The sequence below is a fragment of the Indicator indicator genome, chromosome 20 (genome assembly GCF_027791375.1).
Source record: "Indicator indicator isolate 239-I01 chromosome 20, UM_Iind_1.1, whole genome shotgun sequence".
NCBI classification, from domain to species: Eukaryota; Metazoa; Chordata; class Aves; order Piciformes; family Indicatoridae; genus Indicator; species Indicator indicator.
In genome coordinates, this window is record NC_072029.1 from 18,324,990 (window position 1) to 18,351,440 (window position 26,451).

The window sequence follows — 26,451 nt, forward strand, 5'->3', positions numbered from 1 at the left end:
TCTTGTTTTCTGCCCTGCCCATAAATTAGTAGTATTATTTTAAATTTATGGTTGGAAATAAGAATGATCTAGCTGACTGCAGGCCTTGAAGACCCTGTTTCCCTTTCTTGTTTGATATCCCTCCAGTAGGGTGACAGAGGCCAGGATAAGAAAGCTGGTTTGGTACTGGGTAAGGGGACATAATACCCTGCCTGCAAGGTGTAGGAGGGGCTAATTTCAGGGCACCTCCAGTTACTTCAGCAGTGCTGTAACAGGGAAAGGAAAGGCCCATCCACAGGATCACCACCAGCCTCAAAATAAGGCCAAAACAGTAGCTGGGCAGAGCAACAGCAGAGGTGGGTGGATGTGGAAAAGCTAATAACAGTTTGAGTGACTGACATGGAGCAGTCCACAGTTCCCAGAGCAGAAGGACTACAGCAATCTTGAGTCATCGCCAGAGCTACAGGACAGGCAGAAATAGGTTGAGTTTCCCCTCCTGCTCTCCACCTAACCTGAACACTGGAGGTAAAGCTCGGTGCAACCTCTGTTTGAACCCCAACTCTGCCTCTGTTTCATCCCTGCTAAAAGCCAGCCCTGGCATAGTGAGGGACATCCATTTCCAAGTGAACAGAAACTGTAGCTAAACCTCTTGCACCCCTGCTTCATTTTCTCTTTGATAAATAAAATCAAACCATCAGAAGCCTGCATCCTGGGTCAAAAACTCAAGTACTTGCAAATTGTCTGCCCTGGGTAGTGGTGTTGGAGCAGTTCCGTGTGGGGCTGATTATGTCCCTTGTGACTCTGCCTTGCTGTGAGAAGTTGTGGGGTAAGGCTTTGCAGAGGACTGACAAACTAGTAGAGTTGATCCTCTCCTTTGAATTGTAACTCTTCATCAGTTCTGTCCTTTACCGTGAGCTCTTGGTGACATCCAGCCACTAGAGGGGGGGAGAGATCTGTCGTGTTGGCAGGAGGTAGCACACCTGCACACCAGAGACCAGTACCCTTTTGTTATATTTGTTTTATATCACCCGGGTCTGGGACACTGAGGACAGAGCCTTTGCTCCATTCAGCACTTAGTGGAGTTTTATCTTGCTCTATCTACAGCAAAGTGGAGGGGAGGTTGAGCTGGAAGATAGAGTGGTCAGGCATTGGAATGTTGCTGCCCAGGGAGGTGGTTGAGTCACCAATCCTGGATGTGTTTAAAAGTGGTTTGGATGTGGTACTTGGTATGGTTTAGGGATGAACCTTGCAGAATAGGGGTAATGGTTGGACTTGGTGATCCTGAGACTCTTTTCCAACCTGAATGTTTCTGTGATATTGGTCAGGGAAGTTTAAACATGCAGTGTGATGTGGTGGTTCTGCTGGTCCTTATGGCTGGTGCCTGTTGTTTCTTTGCAACAGGGCTCAATAAAGGACCAGCTGAAAGCTTATGGTGCTCTGACCGAGAACGTCACACGGAAGTACACCAGGCAGATACTGCAGGGAGTCTTCTACTTACACAGCAATATGATTGTCCACAGGGACATTAAAGGTGAGTAGATAATACAGAGAGGCTTCTGGATGGCTTGGATTTGTTCAACCCTACCTCCCCCCCCACTTCAATATCAATTCTTGTGCAAAACATGGTGCCGGAATCTGGTGTTTAAAGTATTTTTTGCTGCTGACCTTCACCAGCTTGAACCATCAGGCTCTTAAACAAGCAGCTGAAACCAAAATCATTTGCTGTCTTCCTGTTTGGGAAGCTCAGATTAAGTACTCTTGAGAGGGGTTATTGTTTGCTGCTCTTGCACATCCAAACCTCCATGTAACATAACCAAGAACTGAGAGACCTTGGAATTTGGAGAGATCTGAGGCTCTGCTCTGCTGTCTGTGGGTGAGGGAGGATGTTCTGTCATCTCCTGTTCACTGCTCACTTGTAGGAAACTTATTGAATGAGGAGGTGCTGGTGGGAGTCAGCCCTCTTAGAGAGCAGCTGCCTGCTGCTAGGAGAGAGGGATTTTAAGTAATGCTGAGTCCAGCCCCACCAAGGCCCTTTGGATTCCTTCATGTTCAGCTCTTTACCCGTGTCCTTCCTGCTCTCCTCTCTGTAGCCACTTCAATTCAGGCTGCTTCATCTCTTAGGGTTTTTGGTTTTCATTTTTACTTCAGGTGCCAATATTTTGAGAGATTCTGCTGGAAATGTGAAACTTGGAGATTTTGGGGCCAGCAAACGCATTCAAACCATCTGCATGTCTGGGACTGGGATTAAATCTGTCACAGGAACACCGTACTGGATGAGCCCAGAGGTCATCAGTGGAGAGGGCTATGGAAGGAAAGCTGATGTGTGGTAAGGAATGCAGTAGAAATCCCACCACTTCCCTTTGGGAAGCTGTGATGGGAACAAGAGGTATAGTCAACAGCTGGAAGATGGAGCACTGCAAAGGATGGAAATAGGAACTGAATGTTAGGATCAACTGTGCAGACACCCAAAGGCAGCATATTGCAGCTGAAAGTCCCAAAACAGGAGCTCTCAGGATCACAGCTTGCTTTTGGAAGCCCTTACCATGTGTACAGCTCCACCTCATAGCTTCTATTGAATTCTGGGCAGCAGGTTGAATTTGCTAAAAGAGCTGTTGAGTTTTGGTGGCCCTGATTTTACGTTAGCTAAACCCAACTCAGAGGCCCAGACAGATCTTGTGCAGCCTCTCAAAATCTGCTGCTGGATGTTTGCATATGGCTCAGCTACAAAGACAACCAGAATCATTGGCTGCTTGTGAATCTTTTGATCTGTGGAGGGTGTCAGTTGGAGCCTGGAAGAGTTGGAATAACACTACTAATCCTCCCAATAAATGAAGAGGAAGCAGATTCTCCACAGCATGCTCTCCATTGGGTGCCCAAGCAAGTAGGGTCAACAAAACCTTGTCCCTCCAACAGAGCCCTACTTGGGAGGGAAACCTAGGGAGTCCTTAGCAGTCCTTAGCCATGAACCCTCCAGCTCTGGATGATAGAAGGGAAATGTGGTTCAATTTTTTAGGATTGACTAGGAATGGAGGTGGCAGAGAGGGTCCCTGCTGATATGAGACCTTCCTCAGCAAGCACAGGGAAACCTCTCAGGCTCTTTGCTGCTCATCTGAGGTGCTCTTTCTCAGATGCATGTTCAGATGTAGGCAAACACGTTTCTTTCTGGTTTTGCTTCCTGGGGAGTTACATGCTGTCACTCAAACTGTGCTGTTTGGACTCGTGCGGGGGCTCCCTTCAGGGTCCACTCTAGTAAGGATTCTCACGGTTTTATGAAGCTTAGTATCTGTCAGTTAACATAGGCAGAAATCCCACCAGCTTTAAGGCATGGCTTGCAAGGTCACTCCTAGTGGGACTGCAGAGCCCAGCCCCAAGCACCTCTATGAGCGTCAGGGGTGCACACACAGCAGAGGTGTGTGCCCACCTCTCATGTGGCTTTGCTCCCTGCACAGTCTGGTCCAAGCAGATGCAGTCCTAGAGCCCATTAGACTTCACACACCCAGCCACCACCACCCTGGTCCCTTACCCTCTGTCTCACCCCTGTGTGCTGGGCGTTGTTGCAGGAGCGTGGCCTGCACCGTGGTGGAGATGTTAACAGAGAAGCCGCCGTGGGCAGAGTTTGAAGCCATGGCAGCTATCTTTAAAATTGCCACCCAGCCGACCAACCCCCAGCTCCCTGACGGTGTCTCCAACTCCTGCCGCAACTTCCTCAAGCAGATCTTCGTGGAGGAGAAGCGGAGGCCGACGGCCGAGGACCTGCTGAGGCATCCCTTCGTCAACTGCGGGCTCTGAGCCCTGCCAGCGGGATGGGGAAACGCCGGCGGGAGGGGGGTGGCTGCCAGACCCGTGGCCTTTTGTGCTCTGTGGATCAGACCCTGGGCTGTCCTGCCAGTGGCCCCTGCAGGTCCCTTCTTGCTGCTCACTGGCTCAGCACCTGCCGTGCCGTTGGATTTCCAAGCTGTGCTCAGGACTGTTGGCTCCAGGAATTCGGACCGTGTGGGTGCTGGCCTCGGACCGAGGAACCTCCTTGCTGCCAGCAATGCCAGGGTTGTCCCCTCTTGCTGTGTTGCTTATCTCTTGGGAAAGGTGCAACCAAAAATGGGATCTGTCCCCTCTCCAGCATGACAGTGGTGCTGGCAGCATCCCCAGGACTGGCAGAGAACTAAGATGCTCAGTGGTGATCTCCACCTCTCACAGGGGAACAGACAGGAGCCTCAGCCATGCCAGAGGAGATAATCCTCAGACTGCAGAGTCAGGGGGGCCCAGGTGTCCCTATTCACAAGGGGACCAAAGCCTGCTGGAGGCCACGGGACCAAGCAGCGTCTCCAGCGGGGTGGCGTTCAATACTGTTTGTGCCTTAAGCGGTTACAGTCCAGGAGTGATGCTCGACTGGGCATGGGTCACAGGATTGGGCACCCTGGTGCAGCAGCCATGCTGCCTTTGCCTGTGTGTGTGCTTGCACGTGTGTGTGCGAGTCGTGGTGGAAGAGGTCTTCTCGGGGCGCAGGAGGTCTCTGCGGGGTACACCCGTGGACGGATGCCTGGGACCTTTTTGCCACAGGCTGTGCAGAAGGATGTTTCAATGCTGTCGATGCCTGCAGTGGGCAGGGCTGAGCACCAAGCAGTTTGTGCTGGGAAACATCAGGGAATCAGGTGGGGGGTGGAGGGGGTCTTGGCGAGGGCAACTCTCTGCTCGTAGCCATTACCCTGCTCTCCTGTGCCCCTGCTGTTAATGCTGGGGCTGGAGGGATGCCAGTGCATTCTGGAAGTGGAGCTGCAGGAAGAGCCCTGTCAGTCTCCATAAATCCCAAGTGGATGCCTAAAATTAGGCAGAGAAGAATGGTGCCTGCAGATGTGGGCTGCCAAGGGCTGAGTGCCTTCTCCTCTGTGCCTCATGGAATCAGCCCCTGGTGAGGGGAAGGGGGACATCATCTCCAAGGTAGGGCCCAAGGGAGCAGCTGCAGGACCACAAGCCTCAGACCTCAGAGCTGCGTAGGTCCAGGGCAGCTGGAACCAGGTTTCTTCCTGCAGTATACTGGAAGTTATAGGAGAAAAGGGCCAGTTGAAAGCAGAGTTGGGCCTCTGACCAGCACTAACCTGCTGGAAAACAGGGAGCATGCACAGAGATCCTGGAAACTAATTAATTAATCAGATCTTTGGGCAAATTAATTGCACCATCCCACCTCCCTCTTCCCTACTGCCTTAGCTGTTTCCACCTGGCTTAGCAAAGGGTAAAATGAGCAGTTACTGGGAGGTTGCCATCTTAATACTGCTTTTAATTGAAAATGAGAAGAGTTGCTTGGACTGAAAAGGAAATTGAGAAATTCGTTTTTCATGTGACTTCACACATCCTTGAATTCTTCCTGGTGGGAGAGATCAAGACTTACGCACTGCTGGGGTGGCGGTGGGAGTGCTTCCTTGTCCAATCCTCAGGAAAGAGAAGGTAAAATGGAATTTCTTTCAATTAAAAAAAAAAAAAAGAAAAAGAAACGTGGGCAAATTAAAGGAGATAGCTAAAAGGATTCCCTGTAAATTCCGCTGTGAAGCTGCAGAGACCTCTTATTTCCCAGACTGGGCTCCAGTGAAGCTGGAGGTCTGTGGTGAGGCAGCACCAGGGTTTTGTTCCAGCTGAGCACAGTGGTGATGGGCAGATCTGCTCCAGCACGGGGGTTAACGTTGTCTCCTTTCTCTGAGGGGGAATGAAGAATTTTATTCTGTGAATAGGACCAAATCCATCAGCCTGTGCATTAATATGGGATGGATGGAAAGAGCTGTAAGAAAAATAAAAAAATAATTATTGTAGGCTGGGAAGGGTTTTATCAGAAAAGGGTAACAAAGTGTGTTTTCACCAAAACTAAAAAAACAACAACAAAAAAAAGCCAACAAAACCAAACCAAAAACCAGACAGTTTTAAAGTTGTTTTCTCTTTCATTCAATCTGTTCAATTTTTGATTTTTCTCAGCCCTTCTTTGGTGGGTGGGTGCTTTCCTTCTTCCCAAAGCCTAGAGAGCAAAAGGGGGCTCCTGGGCTGGGGCTGCCCCAAAATGCTCCCAGGGCCCTCAAACAGCCCAAATCCTCCCGTGGATGGATGCGGCTCGTGTCTGTGATGTGCGCGTGGGCACGTGTGTGTGTGCTCTGTGTGTGTGTGTGGGCACATGGGATGTGTTGGCGTGTATGTGGGCACGTGGGATGTGCTGGCATGTATGTGGGCACGTGTGTGTGGGCACGTGTGCAACTCACTCCTCAGGTGCCTTTGCCTGTTTGTTTTTTTAAAACCCTTGCAGTGTTCTGATGTACAGAATGAAACTAGAAGAGAATGTAATATTATGCCGTGTAAAGTTGTTTTTTGTTTGCTTGTTTATTTATTTAACTTTGCCTGTAATGGGCCTGGTGGCTTTCCCTGTGTGCCACATTGTCGTGTATCCAGCGAGGAATGGTTTTCTCTTGGTGGGAGGCTGGAGCAGGTCATGTCCCCTGCCCACCAGTACAGTTTCTTGTCAGTAGGATGGATCCCAGCAGGCAGCAGCCATGGGTAGGTGGGAGGCACAAGAGGAATTGTGTGTCTGTCCCTGGGTGGCAGCAGGGATGGAGGGTACACAGGGCAGGGTGGGGCTGATGGTTCATGGGGGTTATTTGATACAATGAATCTGTGCAGTTCTCAGAACCAGTGGCTGTGCTTGTCCCTGGGTCCCAGTGTCCTGCCCTGGTCCAATGCTCCGAATCACAGAAACATTCAGGTTGGAAAAGACCCTCAGGATCACCAAGTCCAACCAATAACCCTACTCTACAAAGTTCACCCCTAAACCATATCCCCAAGCACCACATCCAAACGACCTTTAAACACATCCAGGGTTGGTGACTCAACCACCTCCCTGGGCAGCACATTCCAATGCCTGACCACTCTTTCTGTGAAAAATTTTTCCTACAGTCCAGTCTAAACCTACCCAGTTGTAGCTTGAGACCATTCCCTCTTGTTCTATCACTATACACAGTGGGTGTTTGTTAATAGGTTAATTTTATTTTTTTGTCCTGTTTAAATTGCCTTTATTTTTCTTCTTTATTCATATTTCTTGATTCCGTCTTCCATTTTACCTTGGTCTTTACCTTTTTTCCTTTGTTTTCTGTTTTTCACCATTTTACTTTTTTTTTTTCTCCCCACACCCCCTCCTTTTTTTTTCTTCTTCCTTTTTTTGTCTTTGTTTGGTTTTTGGTCCCTTTTTTAATTTTGTCCCTTTTTTCTTATTCTTTGTTTCCATTCTGCCCCCGACCCGTTTCCTCCTCCTTCCCTCCACTACCCTCCTTCTCCCCTTTCCCTGCTTTTCCCATGTTTTTCCCTTTTCATTTTTGTGGTTAAATTTTTCGTGTTTTTCCTTATAAACTTATTTATTTATTTTTAATTTCCTCGTTTATTTTAATACGGAGTTAGTTATTTTTAACCACCTGCCTTTCTTTGCTGTTTTTGCTTCCCCTCTCTGTTCATTCCCAGTTGCCCTCGGCCCACCTTCAAGACAGGGACTAGACGTGGGGGCGGGGACATGTAAATAAAGGGGAGTGACAGCATGGCTCGGGGCGGGGCCACGCAAATGACACAATGTCGTGTCCGTGCCGTTTCCCGGGGGCGGCGGTGACAAGATGGCGGCGGGCAGGGCTGGTGGGGCGATGCGACGGGTGCAGCTGGTACTGGGGCACGTCTCCGGGGCTCCCCAGGCGGTCGGGACCGTGGTTCAGGCAGCGCCGTGCGGGAGCCTCGCCGCGGGCGCGCCGCGGGCCGCCAGCCCCGATGATGTGGTGGTGGTGCACGGGCGGAGGACCCCCATCGGCCGCGCCAACCGCGGCGGCTTCAAGGTACGTCCCGGCGGTGCCCTGCCCGCTTGTCCCCTTCCCGGTGCTGGATCGGGGTTCCCCCCAGAAAGCTGCCGTCCCTACCCCGGGCCGTGGGGCTCTCCTTGCCTGATTCTCCTGCGCACATACCGGCCTGCTGGGCTCCCCGCTACTCGCCACCCCCAGCGGCTTTTTCGGATGGTTTCAATGCGGGGGGTGCGTGGCCCGGGTGTGGCAGGCCCGCTGGCACCCCAAAACAGGCAATGTACCGGGGGGTTTCGCGGCTCCCCCTGAGGCCACGGTAGGGCTCTGCCATGCTGCTTTTGCCTGCTGTAGTCAGGTAAAGGGACCCATTGGAAAAGAAGTGTTTCCTTCGCTTAAGCGCCTATAGTACTTATCATGACCTGTCGCCCTCCTCCTGGAGCAGCTCTTTGCCTCAGCCAGTGCCAATCACAGAGTCCTGGTTCTCTGACTGAGGCAAGAGCACAGTGCCAGGATGCCCCCAATGGATGTGTGCTGCTTGTCTTTCAAAATACGTCCCCTGGTGCTGGTGGTTGTTCCCACCTGCCGGGGGGTCAGCGTTGTGCCTTTCACAGACTGAAGCTTGTCACATAACTCATTGGGGTCGTTTGGTTTTGAAGACCCTACAAAGCATGCTCCTGTAAAAATGAGCTAGGTAAGGAAGCAGAGTGGGTTGCAGAGCACAATCCCCATGTAGGAGAAGAGCAAAGATCATGAGATGAGCAGTGGAGTAAAGCTGCCTAAGCATTGCGCACTGACTCTGGGGTCTGAGGGTGAGCTGGGGACAGGGCAGTTACGAGTGGTCACTGAGTGCTGCTAATCCCCCGTGTTTGTAGGATACTACTCCTGATGAGCTGCTGGCTGCTGCTATGACTGCTGTCCTTCAAGATCTCAATCTTCGTCCTGAGGTCCTGGGAGACATCTGTGTGGGTGAGTGAACAACCTCTGTCCAGACCTGAAACTCCTAGGCTGGATAGCACTCTGGGATAGGTTACTCTTGGTGTCCCATGGGATACTCACAAGTATTGTGGGGTTGGAAGGAGTTAGTACCTAGCATTAGCTTTATTAAACTAGCGTGTCCTTCATGGCTGTTCTGTCAGGCTGTGGGGTTCTGATCTGGGTGCTGGATGGTACCAAGCCACAGTGATGTTAACATCTCTTCAGTGCCTGCAGCAAAGAGCAAGGGAAATGCAACCAATTGACTGGAATTGTGTCTTTGCACTCAGGAAACGTGCTGCAGCCTGGAGCTGGTGCTTTGATTGCAAGAGTTGCACAGTTTCTAAGGTAAACTCTCAACCAGATCAGGGCTCCTCCTCCCTTTCTCAGGCACTGGCTATGGAGCAGCACTGGGTCAGAGGTTGCGATGAGGTTCATGCACTTTTAGGAAGTTACCGCAGATCACCTTTTGCCTAGAAATTAGACTTTGGTCATGCACTTGGAGAGTCGTGGCAGGTTTTATAGAACTCTGCTGCAAAGTACAGGGAGGCAGAGGTGAGGCTGATTAATCTGTTGGGCTACCTATGTAGAACCTCTGAACAGTGGAACCTGTTTTGTGGGCTCCCAGTTGCACCTGCTGCTTCTCCATAGTGCAAAGCTGTGCTTCTCTCTGCTCTGCAAGGGCCTGAAACCATAGAGCTGTCTCAAAGCTTTCTGTTCGTTTCTCAGTGGTGGTGGTTGATGGTTCAGATTGAGCTGGATCCAAGTTTCTAAATATTTCAGCCAGTGTCTATTAGTTCTGTAAATTGGTGTACAAATCAGTGTACAAACAACACTTTGGAGAGACACAGCCCCAGCCCGCTGGTAATTATGAATATGGCAGAGCCTTTCAGTATTTCTGGTCTCCATCAGAGCTCAGGAACTAGGCACATAAGAGAGCCCCACTTACAGAGGAGCTTCTGAAGCCAGACCTGTGGGAAAGTGGCTCTCTGGAATCGCCTCCAAGTCATATTTGGAAATGATCTGTGAACTTTGCTTTCTTTTGGTGCAGGACCAAACGGGTCAACAAATCTGTAGAGCAATCTGTCTTGAACTTGAGGGTTAAAGTTTAATCAAGTGATTTAGTTCTGTCCTTATAAGTTTGGTTTGTTTGGTGGCTTTCAAGTTTGGTTTGTTTGGTGGTCTTTGCCAACACTGTCTGTTTTTTTTTCTAGTGGAATACCAGAGACGGTGCCATGTTCGAGTGTGAACCGGCAGTGCTCCTCTGGGCTACAGGCTGTTATCAATATAGCTGGTAAGTGTTATGGGCCCTCAGGTCACTGTTGATGCCTGCCCCACCCCAAGTGCTCATTTCTCCTGTTCTTCAATCTCTGAGCAGTAAAGATGTCTTCTGCTGTTAGGAATTTTCACTGTTAGTTGAGTACTTTAATATCCTTGAAGCCAAGTTTATCGCTAGGGGAGTAGCTTGGTTTTCTGAGGATGAGTTCTGCCACCACTTCCACATCAGGCAGGTTCTAGAAGGGTCCCTCCTTTCCTCCCTGGTGGCATGTCATGGTTAGTTCTCACCCCCATCAGCTCCTTGACCTGACTCACTTTCTGGGTGGCAGGAGGGCAGATGGAGTGTGCAGTCTGGCTGCAGTGGGTTCCTTGAGTGTTCATGAAAGCACTGCTGGAATGGAAGTGCTTTTGCTCCTAACAACAGTAAAAGTGTTTATGCACTGCTGTTACAGGTGGCATCCGAAATGGAGCGTATGACATTGGCTTGGCCTGTGGGTAAGGAATTCTTTTCATGGTACTTGCTTAGGTGTCCTGAAGGCAGCACACTGCAATAGCTCTGATGTCGGGTGCAATTTGTCTGTTTCCTGAGGCTGTTGAGTACTTTTGCAGAGATCACAGCTGAAAGGGTTAGAGGGAAGGTGCTTATTGGCATTGGCATCCTGTTCTAGCAGAAAAAGGACCAATTTAATTTAACACATGGTTAGTAATTTGTAGTAATTGTTATACTGGTGACTGATGACTGGTGACTGGCCTCAGCCAGTTCTCAATGGCTTGCTGTGTTTCTGTAGGGTAGCAGCAAAGCATGTTGTCAAGATACCAAGTTTCGGGCAGCCTTAGTAGAGCAATTACTACAAATGCAGCATGAGAACATGGGTTGCAAATTCCTATTTCCTGTGTTTAGTGTGGAAACGATGTCCCTCCGAAAAGCAAATAACCCTGGTGATATCAGTTCCAACATGATGGAAAACAGCAAAGCTCGAGACTGCCTTCTTCCTATGGGGTAAGTCTCTCCTCTTCCCAGAGCTGAAGGGTTTTCTAGATGCTCTGTCCCCTCAGTGACTGCACTGCTTCAAAGGAACCTGAGTGTGGTGAGCCTGGGTCTGTCTGTGTCAGCATCCTCCTTGGGTAGGGTAGAAGATTCCTTGTGTGAAAGGGGGGAAGATCAGTGACTCTGGTGAAGGATTTTCTTATGTCTTAAGGTTATTGAGCAAGGAAAATGGATTTGAACCTACATTTGATTCAGCATCTGCTTCTGCCAAGCAGTAGGCAGTAGTTTGTTTTGAGGCAGAAGCCAGTGCTTGTACCTTGTGTTGCCGTGGTAGAACCCAACTGCATCTCCGTTAGATGTCATTGGATTAATTCTGTGATGTTGTTTTCCCCAGAATTACCTCAGAAAACGTGGCAGAGAAGTTTGGAGTTTCCCGAAAGAAGCAAGACACCTTTGCCTTGGCTTCCCAACAAAAGTAAACGTTTGGGGTTTGTTTTGGGGTTTGTTTTGGGTTTTGTTTGATTTTATTTTTTAACCCTTTGATTAAGTAATAAATACAGATAGAAAATGCACTGCTGCTTCCCAGGAGGGCTGAAATGCAGCCTCCATGTTGTGTTCCAAACCATAAGAGTAAGCTTGAGGTGGTCAGAGTGGAGGGCAGTGTGTGTCCTGAGTGTTGTGACAAGGAAGGCTGAGCTCACAGCTGTACTGGGGATTGTGTCACCAATCTTGTGCACATATCACCAGGCATGCCAGCCTTTAGCACTGAGTGTCCCACTAGTTTCCAGCAGCCAAAGGAGGTTTCTGAGATGAATATATGGTGCAATGTTTTCTTAGTGACTTTAGCTCAGTATCATCTGAATCTGAACATGGACCTGGCAGCAGAAAGAACCTTTGCTGAGAGGGGAATATTTAAATGTATCTGTTTCTAGAGAGCTGTCAAACCTGTGAGAAGAGTGGCTTGTCTTTACTGCAGGTGTTTAGCTCCAAGTAAGTCCAATCCTACCTCTAATAACCTTCCTCTTGGGTTAAATTACTGCCAGAGTCAACTGACCCCAGGCCCATAGGGTCATACTGACAGCCTAGTGGCCAGTGGTATGTGAAGGTTGCTGCCAGCAAAGAGTTAAACTGAGGTTCAGAGCTCTGTTTAAGCATCTCCCTGGCCCAATCATTTATCTACACAGGAAGCCACTGCACAGGCCTGGGAATCTTTCAGTTCTGGCCCCACTTTGCAGGGAATGTGGTGTGCCAGCCCTCCTCACTGACACTGAGCTGGTAGCACAGGGGCTGTGGGAACTCTGTCCTCACCTCACATGAGGACGGGGGGGATTTTCTGGTCTTGCTCTCAGGATGGTTGCAGAGTCCCTGATCTGTCATTCATCCTCTTTGCTCTAGCTCTCAGTGGGAATATTAAATATTTTTATTGATCAGTAACAGTGTAGAGTGATGAGAGGTGAAACAGGCATTCAGTTGCCAGTTTGTATTCCCTGTAAGGGGTGCTCTGCTGCTGGAGGTACATCTGCTAAATCAGCTCTGCTATGGAGGCTTTTAAATGCTTTGTTGGTATGAAAGAGTAAAACTATGAGCCCTGAGCTAAGTCTGATTTAGCCAATTGCATTCTGCCTACTTACATCACTCTGGATATGTTCATTGTTCCCCACTCTGAATGCTGCTGTCCAGGGATCAGCTCCTATCTTCACCACACCTTTGCCACTAAATTAAGTAATACCCATCCACGTAGGCACCCTGAGCTTTGCAACATACACTGCAGTCATTTGGGGGTGAAAGGTTACATTTACATGTCAGGAGATTACACCTGGAGTCTGTAGTCTAAAGCTCAGCTTGTCTTTAGCAGGCTAAAGAGCCAGGAATGAGTGAAACTTTAGCCATTCCTTAACCATGAGGAGGATTATGTGGAGGATACACTTGCCCTGTGTAAACTCTCAGAAGTAAAGATTGATGTTTGAACATCAGCATTCATGTATTTTCTTTCATTGGTACCACTGGACAGTTGTTCTGAACAGTTGTACCACTGGACAGGCCCAACATTGTGTTGAGGGCTGGTGGTGCTCAGTCCATCACAGAGGTGTTGATGGTAACAGAACAGGGATCTTGCTCAGAAGTGTGTGATCCTGTGATCCAAGCCTGGGGACAGTGCCTGTGACGTTAGTGACACATTTCCTATAAGGTGGAGGTGGGAAGTTTTTCTTCCCAGGAATGGAAATGAGTATTTACCTCTTGTCCACTACTCAGTGATGACATATCTTTGCACCAAGTCTCACCTTAGTTCATTCTCTTCCTAACTGGTTTCCTTGATGTTAATTCTCTTGCAGTTTACCTGCAGAATAATTCAACCTTTCCTGTTCTTTCACAGAGCAGCTAAAGCTCAGCAGATGGGACTCTTTAAAAATGAGATTGTTCCAGTGAAGACCACTGTTCGAGATGATCAGGGCAACGAAAAAACAATCACTGTGCACCAAGATGAAGGGATTAGGCCCTCTACGACCCTGGAGGGCTTGGCAAAGCTGAGGCCTGCCTTCAAAGAGGATGGTAGCACTACAGCAGGTCAGCTCTGCTGTTAGATTTGTGGAGTTGTGTGGTTTACCTGCCTTAGGGGGGAAAAAAAAAAGGTGCTAATAGAGCTCTTCCAACAGGCAATGCCAGCCAGGTCAGTGATGGAGCAGCTGCTGTTCTCCTGGCAAAACGCTCCAAAGCAGCCCAACTGGGGCTCCCAGTCCTGGGGGTGCTCAGGTCCTTTGCTGTGGTTGGAGTCCCACCTGATGTTATGGGCATAGGACCAGCCTACGCAATCCCTGTGGCTGTGGAGAAGGCAGGTAAGAACCACCTGCCATTCAGCCAGCCAAATGCACAAGGCAGATCAGGCTCTGAGGACTGGAATTTGGGGTGAGATTCTTGTATGGTGTGCAGCTATCAGCCATAGAAACAGTGAACTTAAATCCAAAACCTGACAAGAGGTCCTGCCTCAGGGTATTGTGATACTGTTCGCTGGTGCTCGGGTGTGAATTGTCCAAGCAGCTCGGGATGAAATCCCTGCACAGGCTCAACAAACAGTTAACATTTGGCAAATGATTTAATGTTCATGCAGTGCTGATTTTAATTCCTTAATGTGTCCAGCCTGTGGGGATTATGTTTGGTTTGGGGTTTTTTTTGTTTGTTTGTTTTTTTCCTTACAATTTTGGCATCTGAGCAGTGGAGCAGGCTTTCCTCAGGGTTCTTATCACCCTCACCAGGTTGAATGGCTTTTATAGCTGGTGATTTTTGTGTCCACCTATCATTGCTATGGCTACATGCTTACGTAGAGTTCTCCCTCTCAGTCTTGAAATACCCTTCAGTCTTTAATCTCTGCAAAGAAACCACATTGTATCCAAGGAAGCCTGGCAAACTTGGCAACACAGTACTGTGAGCTGTGGTCATCAGACACTGCGGTACCTCAAAACGTGTCTGAGGGCAGATACCCCCCCATGGAGCATTAGTGGAGCAGAGATAGAACTCGTAATGGGAGGCTCTGACTCTCTTTGATATAGTCACAAGGCAAAAATACCTCCTTTTAACTCTGGCTTTTCTGAACCACAGGTCTGACTCTGAATGACATTGACATCTATGAAATTAATGAAGCCTTTGCAAGCCAGGTGAGTTACCTTCCTGTTGAGTTCCTGCATTGCTCAGTAGCTGAGTGTACTTCAGCTTGGTCTTGACATTAAGATTTGAACTTGTCCCACATGCTACATCTTCAGACAAATGTTAATAACAGTGCAGACTATTTTCCCTTTCCTTCAAAGAAAAATAAGCAGGGCACTGCTGATATAGCTCAATATTAAACAAACAGAAAAATACAGCCCACCAAATAAGAATGTCATCCTTAGTGTTGTGTCCTCATAGTGACTTGCAAAGTTACTTGGAAGTGTCAGGGTGAATTTGGAGGTGTCACCAATTTGGAGATCCTTAATGAAAGGCCAAATCTGCACCTCGGAGTCTTCTACTAATCTGTGCCATGCCTGTCAGTGTGTGGGCTCAGTCTGAGATGCAGTTGACAGGTTTAGCCTGTTAGCTTTGGATTTGTCATGTGGTCTCACTCTTTCCCACTGGGAAAGGTGGTCTGACCAAGGTCAGGCCTCTTGAGTACAAACTGTTTAAAAACTTCCAAAGCAGGCAGTGCAGTGGTGTGGAGTTTATGCAGTAGCAAACATAGTCTGAGCTAAATTGATTTTGAGCACAAATCTTTTGAAGCCCCTAGAGTTGCCTGGGATGGTCTGCCCAGATGTTTGCTATCCCTGTGGCTATGGGTGAGATCAGCAGTCTTCTCTGCAGTCCTCTTAGCTGAGAACTGTCAAACATCTCTGTGAAACAATTCCCTCTGTCTTCCTAGGCTGTGTACTGTGTTGAAAAGCTGGGCATTCCCATGGAGAAGGTCAACCCCCTAGGAGGAGCAATAGCACTGGGACACCCACTGGGCTGTACTGGTGCTCGTCAAGTCGTGACTTTGCTCAATGAGCTGAAACGCAGAGGGAGAAGGTGAGCACAGGGGAACAGTACTGGGGCCTTAGTGAGCACAGGGGAACAGTACTGGGGCCTTAGTGCCTCCTGTGTGAGTAACTTGGGCTCAGAGACAGCTGGCATGTTGGGTTTCAGCTTCATCCCTTTGATAACTTTGAACACAAATTCCCGCTGGCTGTTTGGGGAGGGCTGGGTAATCTGTTCCTGCCCATGAATACAGAGTCTCTCCTGGTCCAGGAGGAGTGGTGCAGGTCCTGGGGTAGGCATCTCCACTGTGCAGTTAGAGCAGCAAGGCAGTGGTCAGAACTGATGGTTCTGTGAGGCTGACCTGCACCTCCATCACGCTTTGTGACAGTTTGGTCCCAGCCCACTGCCCAGGACTTGGACTTTTCCTGACATGTGCAAGAAACCTGGTGGCTGGCTTTGACACTGCTCCCTTTGGGGCTGGCACACGCAGTGTCACTGGGTGCCCCTGAGGGTGAGCTGTGCCCAAGCCCAGTAGGAAGAGTAAGACTGGTTGCAAGCTGTTGAATGCCAAGCAAATCAGACAAAGTCACTAAATCATCTCAGGCTGAAGTGGAAGAACTTGAGCTGAAATGAGGCTTTTCACTAACCTGTCATCTGACTATCCAAATCTTGAACCTTACATAGCAAAGTCACATGAAAGGCAGTGGTAAGAGGCAGGAAAAGAAGAGTTTCTCTCAATCCATCTGACTCAAAGCAATTCTAGCTCAACCTTGCTGCTAATATGCCTGGGGCAGGTGGCTGAGGAGCTTGCTCTGGCATGCTGCTCCTCTCCAGAAAACAGAGAAACGTGTCCACGTGCTCTGCAAACGACACCCTGCAAGAACATGCTCCATGATTAGAATCGCTTGGTGATGCAGGAGAGCAGTGGGTAGCTCAAATTTAGTGAATACTTTTTTTCTGCAGGTGATCCAAGTGTGATCTTGTTTTTGATTTGGTTTCAGAGCATATGGTGTTGTATCGATGTGCATTGGAACTGGCATGGGTGCTGCAGCAGTGTTCGAGTACCCGGGGAACTGAACTCCAGTCTGCTGCTGAAACAACAGCTCCTTCTCTGCCTTCTCTAGCTAGTAGAAGCAAATGATTTACACTGTGAAATCAAGTGGATTCAGGGATTTGTTACTATAGCTGCAAAATTTAGGCACAAATTGTGAATCAGAATGAATCGCACAGAACACCTAAGCAGGTGGGAGATGCAGACCTGGCATTTGCTGCAGAGTTAAAAAGCATCCTGGCAGGATAAATTAGCTGAAGTTCAACTTACAGGACCTTGGGTGGTGATGATGGATAAGTTTTTCTGATTTAATTGATCCCTTTATTCTATGAATATTATCAGAGAATTAGTTCATGGTGCAGTATTGTATGACAAATTGTCTAAAAGGGTCACTTAAAACAAAAGCATCAGTGCATGTGAAAAGGCCTTGCCAGGCTTTACCTTGAAGATTTCACCACCTTGCCAGAGTCTGGAACAGCTTTTGCTTTTGAAAGCAGTGCAAAGATTCTCCCTCGTTTCCTTTACAGCTGTGTCTGGCCTGTCCAGCATAAGCTGGCTCTGTCTTATCTTGTCCATGTGCTGGAGGAGGTGCTGTAACTTTATACTTCTAACCAAGCTGCTGTGAAGCCTCTGTCAGAGGGACCAGAATGTAATTTAAACAGGAGATGCCTGAGTAGAATGGTTCTGCTGAATTGCTAGAAACCAGGAATCTGCAAGTGGCCATTCCACCTTTTATAGCACATGTCTAAATACCACTTGTGACTGACTTAGAGGACAAGCTTCAGCCTACAAGAGTATCAGTGACAACTCAGTACTTCATACTGGTAGCAGGTCTGTATTTCCTCTTGGAAAGTTCTGCCTTCTCTGTTCTTTCTTACAAGCAGGAACATCACTGAAACATGGAGCTAACAGCTTGAAAAAGAAACATACTCATCATGCTTGACAGGCTAGAAAAACTTAAATTTATAACAGAGTCTGAAGTTTTGTGTCCTGGCTCCTGGTTTTGCACTTAATAAATTTGGGTTCTTGCAATAGATTTGTTTCCTTTTCATGATGATTGTTGGTTTAAGGTTATGATGGTCAGAGCTATCTGCTATTCTTAATCCTGGGCTGGGGCCTGTCTCACCCACCCAGCAATCCTGCATGCAAAAAGATGTGATTATTGGGAGGGGGCAGGAGGCATTAGCATCTTTGAGAGGCCTTTTTGCACACCAGGGTTTCCTGTCTCAGTGCTAGTACAAGTCTGTTGGAATCTAGGCAGAAGGCAGCTATCATGATTCTTTGTTCTCCTCCAGTCTGGATTGCAACTCCTTCCTCCCCACACAGACTGCCCTTAAAAACCTTTTATATGTTGGGAGTGGAAAACTTCACAGGCTCAGAAGTGGAAATTTCAGTGACCTTTAGCTAAAGTAATGGTAAAGACATTTCAAGAGAAGTGTGAGTAAATGGGAACCATGTGGGGGGAGAAGAAATGAAAGGAAGAAAGGTTCCTCCCTCTGTAGCTGAAGGGGGTGTTCTCAATACCCCAGCACACTGAAACATGCAGGTTGGGAATTTGCCAAGGAGTCTGGGGAAAGTTGGCTCTTCCCCTTTCTGCATAAAGTACCAAGAAAACATCCCATGGGACACTGGCTTGTTCATGAATTCTTGCTTTTATTATGTGCCAGTGTCCATTCTCATGTCAGACTAATACACAAGGCAAAACAAAAGCTGCTTGTTAAGGTATGAGCAGACTTTTTAAATGTGATTTGGGGCACACTGTGATATTCAAAGGGTTTGTCCCAACTGCTACCAGACCTGCTTTGCAATGTAAACTGATTTTTTTGCAGAGCCTGGTTGTGTGAATGATGGTGAGCTTATCACAGCTGTAAAATTAATAGCACAGAATGAGATTACGACAGTTTTCTGTAGGGTACCCTCAGATTTTTTTTTTCCCTCATAACTTCAAAGTTCATTCTACTGAAAGTCCAGCCCATACTACAACAGCTGAGGGGATATCTGCATCCAACCCATTACCTTGACCTTTGTCCCACATTGTCTTGCTTAAGTTACACACAGGTCTTCATGCTGCCCCATCGTATGTGCCTCGTCCTCTGAGCTGCAGCCTGCAGGGCCTCTCTCCCAGCAGTCCGCTGATGCTCACCACAGTCTCGTATTCAGTGTCACTCCTAAAACACAGAGCAAAAAGATGGTTCAGTTACAGCTGGATGCAGTGCTGTGTGGAACAATGAGCCCAGTTACTCTGTTGAGGGAAACCCTGAGACAGGAACTGTTCCTACTCATAAGCAGGGCCTGGTCTCCAACGTTAGGTCTGCAGGTGTTGATCTCACTTTACAGCTGCATACAGTATTGTGGTGGGTTGAAATTACCCCCCACCACATTTGAGAGAATTACCCCACACCCCCCCCAAATAAAATTGCCAGACTAGCTCAGTGGATGGAAGCAAATGAAGCTATTTTTGCAAGCAGAAACTACACTCTAGAAATATGAAATGCAATGACTATGTACAAAGTATACAGTATTTACATGTATTTACAATTTATAAACAACCCAAGAACCCCCCCTGGACAAAACCAGGGGGTTACCAATGGCTTCCCACTCTCTGTCCCCTTCTCTCCCCCTGTACAAGGAAGAAAGAGATGAGGACGGAGTAGCTTGTTAGTACTCAGCCACAACAAGAATGCAGCCAAGGTCAGCAACAGCCAAGCAAAAGCTGCTAGCTACTATCTGCTAGAGTGAAGAAGCCAAGAAAGAGAAAAAGTTAGTTTATACAACTAACTTTATGTTGGTTATCAGACCAATGGGATTATTTAGACCTTATCATTATTCTCCCTTTACATTCCCTGGCAATTTATTTACATACTACCACTTTCCTACTCAGTCTGTGGAAAATTTCCTAGGCATCAGCCTAAACCTACCACAAGCATGTTTGAAAAGAATGGTCCAGTCTGTACCTGAAGTAATGACATTGCATTATTAACTTCATGTCTGAAAGAAGAATTTTAATGTCTTCCTACTTGTGATACTCTTTAATTAAACCAAACAAAGCTTAGCTGCTGGCCAGTATTTGCAGCACATGTGGCACTGCCTTCATGGGAAAACTTGTCCCTGGGACAAAGTTTGAAATAGAAAAGTTTCTGTCGGCTCCCCTAAGACAAGTCAGGGGAGTCCAGTTTGTAAATGTACATCAAAAAGCTCACAGCAGCATGGTGGTGTGCTAAGTGGCAGTCTTGCAACATAACTCAGCTAGGGCTGGTGTACCCAGCATCTGAAGGACGTCTCTGCATCTAAGAGGCAGCTGTTGTAAAGACCTGAGGCAAAAGCCTGTGCTGCCAGACAGCTTTTTTTTTTTTTTTCTCTCCTTTCTCACACAGAATTCCCCTGCAGGAAGCCCACTGATCTGGGGAGGTGAATTAGTAAAATCACTTTGCATATAATTATTTACTAATGCCACACTGGTCCTGAGCTCCGCTCTGCTGGGAGTTCTTCATCTGGAGCTGGCTGCTGTACAGCAATGTCTTTGCTTTCAGGCATGCTGATCAGTCTGTCTGTTGTCACACAAACAGTAGCACTTCAGGCATATTCACAGAAGCACTCCAGAAAACCTTTGGCAGTCAGGAGCCTGGGGAGGTCTCTGGTTCACCACACTGCTCAGAGACCGCTTAGAACAGCTGCTCAAAGTTTCATCTCACTGAGATTTCAGTGGCTCCAGTGATGGAGATCTCACAGTGAGTTCCAAAGAGAGGGAAGTTGTGACAATACATCACCTGAAGTTTGCTTCTTGAAACTCCCATTAGCAGTGTTGAGGGTTCACTGAAATCACAGGGCTAGACTTGTCTTAAAACCTCTGCCACCATTCAATAACTTCCAACAAAAGAAGTTGTAATGGAAGCTGAATTGTCTTACAGAGGTTTATCTCACTAATTAGAGCAAAGAAATTAAAGTTTTGGGTCACTGCTTCTGCCATTCATAACTTATTTCTAGCTTTGACAAAGATTAGGATAAAATGCCTGTAAACATCATGAGAACAATATTAAATGTTTACAGGACAAAGATAGTAATTTTCATCTGCACTCTGCTGTCATTTGCCTGCCGCTCACATTATCTTTGTTGTGTAGAAAACCTCTAGACTAGAAGCAACAAAAAAACCTTGAATTTTTTTTCTCTTATCAAACAAACATCAACAAGACTAAACATTGCAGCAGGCTAAGCAAGGGTAAAACAAATCCTATCACTGCATTAGAACATTTTGTTCTATTTGCATCATCAGGAGGTGCTCTGAATGCATGTAGGAAAAAAGATTCTTTGGGTGAGGTCACCTAAACTAAGAAAGGATCCCCAAGACTGAGTGCAAAAGGCATTGCACTTCTCTGCATGATGAACAGATGCTTTATTGGAATTGTGAGCTACTCCAGAGCCATTTCTCCCTCTGTCCTACAAAGTGCTGGGTGCATAAAGGACTCAGCTGTTTTACCTGCCTCTGCACTGGATGACAGGCTTGAGATCTGCCCCCCACTGAAGACATTGCCCTAAAGAAAGGGTTTTTTCCCAGTGGTCATGCCAACTGTTGCAATAACATGGTTTTGAGTGTGTAAATCTAGTCTGAAATCCTGGATGCCAAATCCAGAAGAAATCTCATACAGGGAGCAGTGTAGGCAGCATGGTTATATGGGACAAGTACCAGCTGGAAGCCCAGGGTTGGCAAGAGGCAAAATGAGCAGCCGGGTGCTACATGAATAGAGCAGAAGTGCTCTTTACTTCCAGTGGCTGCTCACATAAGTCTGGGAATGGCAGCAAGATTTCACTCCTGCTAACTGTACCTGGCAGTAAAGCTGATCTGCAAAATCTCTTTAGTAGGCGAGTCCCCTTGGCGTGCCTCCAAAACACCATGAGGAGGGGAGACAGAGAATACTTCCAGGTTCTCCCTCCTTTTCTGGTCACCTGCAGTGAAAGGGGCAAGTATCAAACAAAGCAACACAAGACCCTTTATATAAGTCTGCAGAACACAGCACTCAAAGCAACGTGCCTCCTAGCCAGCCAACTAATACATCATGTCTTGCACTGTCAGAGGCTTTCTGTGCATGTGACTAGTTTGTGTTTTCATCCTCTAATCAAGGGAAGTGATCAGGGGCCTCCTCATCACAATAATAATGCCTTGATCTTTTTTCCTTTGCAGTCCATCTGCTGCTAACATCATTAGGCACAAGCTCAAGCAGAATGCGTAAGGAGCTACTGCTTCTTGTTGCCTCTTAGGATTGTGTTATAAATGAGCAAAGCACTTCCCCTGCTTGTGAGGGCTGTTTAAATCTTTTAGTTACAGCTGGGGGAGCTGCTGAAATCAATGGAGATAAACTGATGTAAAAAAACAAAACAAAACAAAACAAAAAACAGAAACAAGCCCACATAAGTGAGAACAAAAGCAGAGCTTTTGTGTTGGTAACCACCATCATCATATATTGGTGCTCTATTGAGTGCTTGCAGTCTTTTTGAACAAAAACACTGAATAGTGAAACTTTGTAACAAGGAAATCCAACTGCAAAACCAGAATACCCAGCAAAGCAGTCCAGTAACTTCTGCAGCCACTCCTGTTGCACAGGAAGACATGTTCAGTCTTGGGCTGTGCAACAAAGCAGGTCTTGAAGTCAACTGTGTCACAAGACAGCTCCAGAACTGGAACAGTGAGGTAAGCAGTCACTGGGACCAGCTGCAAAACAGAGGAAAGGGAAAGGAGACAAACCCCCACCTTATTTTGGTAGAGCTTTAAGTAATATCTGCTGCAGCTGGATCATTCTTAACCTCAAGCACCAAATGGATAGCAGTTGTTCTGTGTTCTTTCACCATAGAGTCCACTCCCCATTCTACAGCTTTGAGTGAACTCAGTTGTTGCTGGTTTACTGTTTTGGGAAAGGTTTTCCAACCAGACACTGTGGTCTTAATGAAGTAACATGGAGTGAAGGTCCTCATTTGTTATTAGGGTTTTCTGTAGAGATGCAGACATTACAGCATCTCATCCTCCCTTGGGACTGTACATGGCCCTCTGTGAGTCATTCAATTTGTGCAGATTGCCCAAGATTATTATTAAATTGACTTTATCAGCCTCCAGAAATACCTGGTATGAGAAATAAATGCCTGCAGTGTGCTGGAAGGGCTGCAGACTTGGAGAGGGTTTATGGCTTTCTATCTGGAAGAGATAGGTCGCTAAATGTGTGTGTGGGCTGTACCTCACCACGTGAGTTAGAGTGGTGAGACTTTCAAGAAGCACTTGGGTCCTGCAGGAGACAGTGCTCAGTGACTCAGGCACTGGCATGTTCCCTGAGACAGTGCTGACCCCATCTCCCAGAAGGATGTTGAGAGTCACACTGTCACTGGGTGTGCTTCACTTTGAGCTGGATGATCCAGGCTATGCAAAGAGCTGGGGCATGAGCACCAGGATGCTGCCCCCAGACCACTCTGTCCACCTAAGAGCCACCTGTGGTCTCAGAAAGAGCCATCTCCTTTTGCAAATCCACTTTACTTAGACAGAAGCATAGAACTACTGAGGTTGGAAGAGACCTTTGAGATCATCAAGTCCAACTGCTCACCTAGAGCTCACAGTCCCACCACTACTGCTGAGCTACATGACACAACACACTCTAGAGGGGGCTGCATCTCGCAGCCTAAGGCACAGCCATTCTGAGCCAGAGATGTTGATGACACACAGCCCTTTCTCACGGCCCAGAGACCTTGTTCTGCTCTTACCTGGCATGTGCTGTTACTATGTTCAATGACCAGATTTTGATTAAACTGCAGCTTTCTCTCTCCATTCTCAGACTGGAGCACTTGGAATCCAGGAAGCAGCTGGGTATCTGGCAGATGTTGATTAACAAGTAACTCCAGAGTTGTGTGGAATGACACTGTCACCTGTGGGAAGACCATCACACAAGAAGGCTCTGTGTGCAGGAAATCCAAAGTAAACACTGCTCAAAGGCCCAGGCACACATTTTCCCACTGGAACCCGAAGGTGTCATGCCAGCAACCAAAATCCCACTGGAACAAAGCGTTAGAATTCAACAGAAAACACAGCTATTTCCTATGAATCCAGTACACAGAGATGGAGTGTAAAGGTGAACAGCTAATCTCTGAACCACAGGGGACAAACAAGACTCTAGTAAGACAAAAGTTCTAAATTCCCAAGGTTACAAATTTCCCAGAGCTGTCTCAAACATGCAAGTGTTCTGCACAGGTAGAATTAAGATGTGTGTCTCTGTTTCAACATGAACACTGAAAATTTGCACCCATTAATTGCATGAAATGCTAATTATTTCACTCCAGGACTGTTTCCTTCAATCAATGTCATTGTGTACACTCAAAATTAACTGTTTTCGCCCCCATCCCCTTCTGTTTTTTTTTTTGTTTGTTTGTTTGTTTGTTTTTCCCCCTCTTTTTCTTCTGTGTTCGCACTGCCTGCACTTAGTTTAAGGAACAAAGGGTCTGCAGTCTTTGGAAATCTTTTCATTCATCCAGTTTTCATATGGTTGTTGATTTAGGTGAGCTCTAGAAACCACAGGGTTTTCTGCAGGAGTTTGCAACAGGTCAGTGTTGATGAGAAAAGCACATCAGGGCCACTGCAGAAAAATATTTTGTACCCAAAATACAGCAGGAAGAAATTGCAGTCATTAGTATTTGCTAATATAGCACTATTTCTCCTGAAACTGGGAGATTTCTGGACTGGTTGTGTTTTTCTTGTGGTTCATCTGGGCCATGTTAACACACCAATTACTGAGCTATCTATTCTGGCAGAGGATTATTATTTCTGAGCTTACCAGCATGTTTTGCTGTGGATAAAGTACAAGTTGTGGTTGCTGCTCGTTTTCCTTCTTGCTGTGAGATGTTTTGGTGCTGGACAGGCTGAAGGGTGTAGACAGAAGGAGCCTGAAGTACAGTGGAACCTTAGTGCAATTGGTGAGTTTCAAACTCTGAGTCATTACTGACTCTGTCAAAACCTGGTGGAGAAATGATTCAAAACTGGTTAGTTTTAACTCCCTTGAGAGGTTTGTGCTAGTCTGGTCATTCAGCACTGCTGGAGATCTGAAGGGCTTTATCCCAAAGCAATTCAATGTTTGCTGCTTGGGCTTTTCAGAATTTCTTGAATAAAAATGTAATAATAAAATAATAATGTAGTAATAATAAAAAAAAATGTAATAATGTTATGAAGTCTTTGAGTGTCTAGGCTGAAGGAGCTGATCAGGCTGCTCTAAGTGATTCCCCTCTGCTGTCAGACCTTTATGTTCTGAAAAGAAGTACTTACATCTCTCCTTACAAAGAAAAAGACATAAAAATAGGTATTGCCTGAGCTCAGCTTTGCTTATTCCTAATAAGGAGTTGCAGCCCTATTGTTTTACCTGTCTTGTTATGTACAACACAGAAAATTGCCACATGAGGCTAGCAGCTGCACACAGCTCTGAAATCTTGCAGCAGCACAAACCAGCTGAACACATCGGGATGTGAAGTACTTACTCCTGACTGAGGCTGATCTGGTATGAGGTCACTTGCTGCTGAGTAAAACACCATCCCTCTGTCGTGATCCATGTCTACTTTTAACCTGAGTGTAAAGAATCAGAGCTGGTCAGAGCCCTGCCCCCCAGGCTGCCTCGTCCTGTGGGCAACTGGCTGTCAGAGATGGTACTCACAGAGCTTGTGCTACGAAGGCTTGCAAGGAGATGCGTAACGGCGGAGCTTCGTAGCCATGCCTGCGATGCACTTTGTTGGGCACTGTCTGTGCAAGCTGACAAGAAAATAAAACCAGAAATGATGTATGAAATGGTAGCACTAAAACTGAAACCCTACCTTTAGCCTGAGAAAGCTGTTAGGCAAAACCATATCACAGTACATTAGGGGTTGGAAGGGACCACAACAGATCATTGAGTCCAACACCCCCACCAAAGCAGGATCACAAAACAGGATTCTGCTTGGCAACGTGTTGCCTGTGTGTGAGATGTGGTGGCAATGAGCAAGGAACAGCAAAAGCTAAGCAGTAACTGGACTCTGAATGGCTACAATTAGCACAGGTGAGGACTTTTCTTCCCCCAGGAATCAGCAACATCTGGGATGTTTTTATAGAACGTGCTATTCATTGTGCCTTGCACCTTTGCAATGACTCGTGTCAAGAGAATGGCAAAACCATTCATGAAATGCTCCTCAGCCCTCACATCAGTCTGTGAGCTGCACTTGCAGTTGTTGAAGTTTCCCAGAGGAGGAACGTGTTGTCCAAATTCACACAGGAAGGTGGACACACAGTCATGAACAGAACTCAGCAGTCCTGAGTCTCAGTCCCATTGTTAACTTCTGTTATCAGTAAAACCTGATGTTGTGAGAGTGTTTCAGACCCTGGGCCTTTGTCTGGGGTCTGCTGCACCAGGCAGCATCGGAGGAGGGTGACACACTCAGCCCAGAATGTTTCCAAGCTAAAAGACAAACAGAACAAATGAACCACCCCAGTTAAAGAAGAGTGTACAGGGCAGCAGGAACAGGACTGATGGTACAGGCTGGCCAGGTACCCAGTAGCCTGTATGTAAATTACAGGAGGGGAAATGATTATTTTCTAGCCTTCTCCAGCTTTTCCGCGCTGGGCAGTTTACCTTGTCATCCAGGCTCATGAAGCCCAGCACAAGCCCTTCACACTGCACTTCAGTCACGCCCTCTGGCAGGACGCGTGGGGTGAAGAAGATGCAAACGCAGATGCTGCCACCTCCTGGAAGCACCTGCAGTCGAGAGACAACTGTTCAGCACTGCAGGGAGCTGCCCGGGATTGCACAAGCACCCTCAGCTGCCGAAACAAATTGCACAGGCAGCATGAAGTCTCCTGGGGATTGGCTATGCTCAGGCTTGCACTAAAATGACAACATGTGGCAACAAAACTG

The 26,451-nt window shown here is 47.2% G+C and overlaps 3 protein-coding genes across 4 annotated transcripts in view; 2 read left to right on the plus strand and 1 right to left on the minus strand.

The window, feature by feature from the left end:
- LOC128973678 (mitogen-activated protein kinase kinase kinase 3-like) overlaps window positions 1–3,768 on the plus strand; it is a 53,211-nt gene extending 49,443 nt beyond the window's left edge. Inside the window, exons 15-17 of the mRNA XM_054390057.1 lie at window positions 1,381–1,510; window positions 2,128–2,305; window positions 3,540–3,768. Of these exons, the coding sequence (XP_054246032.1) occupies window positions 1,381–1,510; window positions 2,128–2,305; window positions 3,540–3,768 (537 nt within the window). The remainder of the gene's footprint in view (window positions 1–1,380; window positions 1,511–2,127; window positions 2,306–3,539) is intronic.
- Window positions 3,769–7,607: 3,839 nt separating this feature from the next.
- ACAA1 (acetyl-CoA acyltransferase 1) lies at window positions 7,608–17,568 on the plus strand. 2 transcript variants are annotated; one of them, XM_054390068.1, is made up of 12 exons: window positions 7,608–7,820; window positions 8,654–8,747; window positions 9,044–9,101; window positions 9,968–10,047; window positions 10,484–10,526; window positions 10,933–11,031; window positions 11,414–11,494; window positions 13,394–13,584; window positions 13,674–13,853; window positions 14,614–14,669; window positions 15,407–15,552; window positions 16,503–17,568. In XM_054390068.1, the coding sequence occupies exons 1-12, from the start codon at window positions 7,608–7,610 to the stop codon at window positions 16,576–16,578; spliced, it is 1,317 nt and encodes a 438-aa protein (XP_054246043.1). In that variant the 3' UTR covers window positions 16,579–17,568. The 2 variants fall into 2 exon arrangements, with proteins under 2 accessions (XP_054246043.1, XP_054246044.1); XM_054390069.1 differs by lacking the exons at window positions 10,933–11,031; window positions 13,674–13,853 and having other exon boundaries at window positions 7,635–7,820.
- Window positions 17,569–18,614: 1,046 nt separating this feature from the next.
- DLEC1 (DLEC1 cilia and flagella associated protein) overlaps window positions 18,615–26,451 on the minus strand; it is a 36,236-nt gene continuing 28,399 nt past the window's right edge. Inside the window, exons 29-36 of the mRNA XM_054390056.1 lie at window positions 26,170–26,292; window positions 25,222–25,316; window positions 25,049–25,133; window positions 24,355–24,534; window positions 23,291–23,452; window positions 22,103–22,256; window positions 21,373–21,493; window positions 18,615–18,720 (exon numbers count right to left, since the gene is read on the minus strand). Of these exons, the coding sequence (XP_054246031.1) occupies window positions 18,615–18,720; window positions 21,373–21,493; window positions 22,103–22,256; window positions 23,291–23,452; window positions 24,355–24,534; window positions 25,049–25,133; window positions 25,222–25,316; window positions 26,170–26,292 (1,026 nt within the window). The remainder of the gene's footprint in view (window positions 18,721–21,372; window positions 21,494–22,102; window positions 22,257–23,290; window positions 23,453–24,354; window positions 24,535–25,048; window positions 25,134–25,221; window positions 25,317–26,169; window positions 26,293–26,451) is intronic.

What these genes read in the sequence shown, in the direction of transcription:
- ACAA1 (XM_054390068.1), top strand. Translation starts at nt 7,608, where the DNA reads ATGGCGGCGGGCAGGGCTGGTGGGGCGATGCGACGGGTGCAGCTGGTA. An exon ending in CCAACCGCGGCGGCTTCAAG is followed by an intron (nt 7,821 to 8,653) that starts GTACGTCCCGGC and finishes CCGTGTTTGTAG; the next exon opens with GATACTACTCCTGATGAGCT. An exon ending in GGATGGTAGCACTACAGCAG is followed by an intron (nt 13,585 to 13,673) that starts GTCAGCTCTGCT and finishes CTCTTCCAACAG; the next exon opens with GCAATGCCAGCCAGGTCAGT.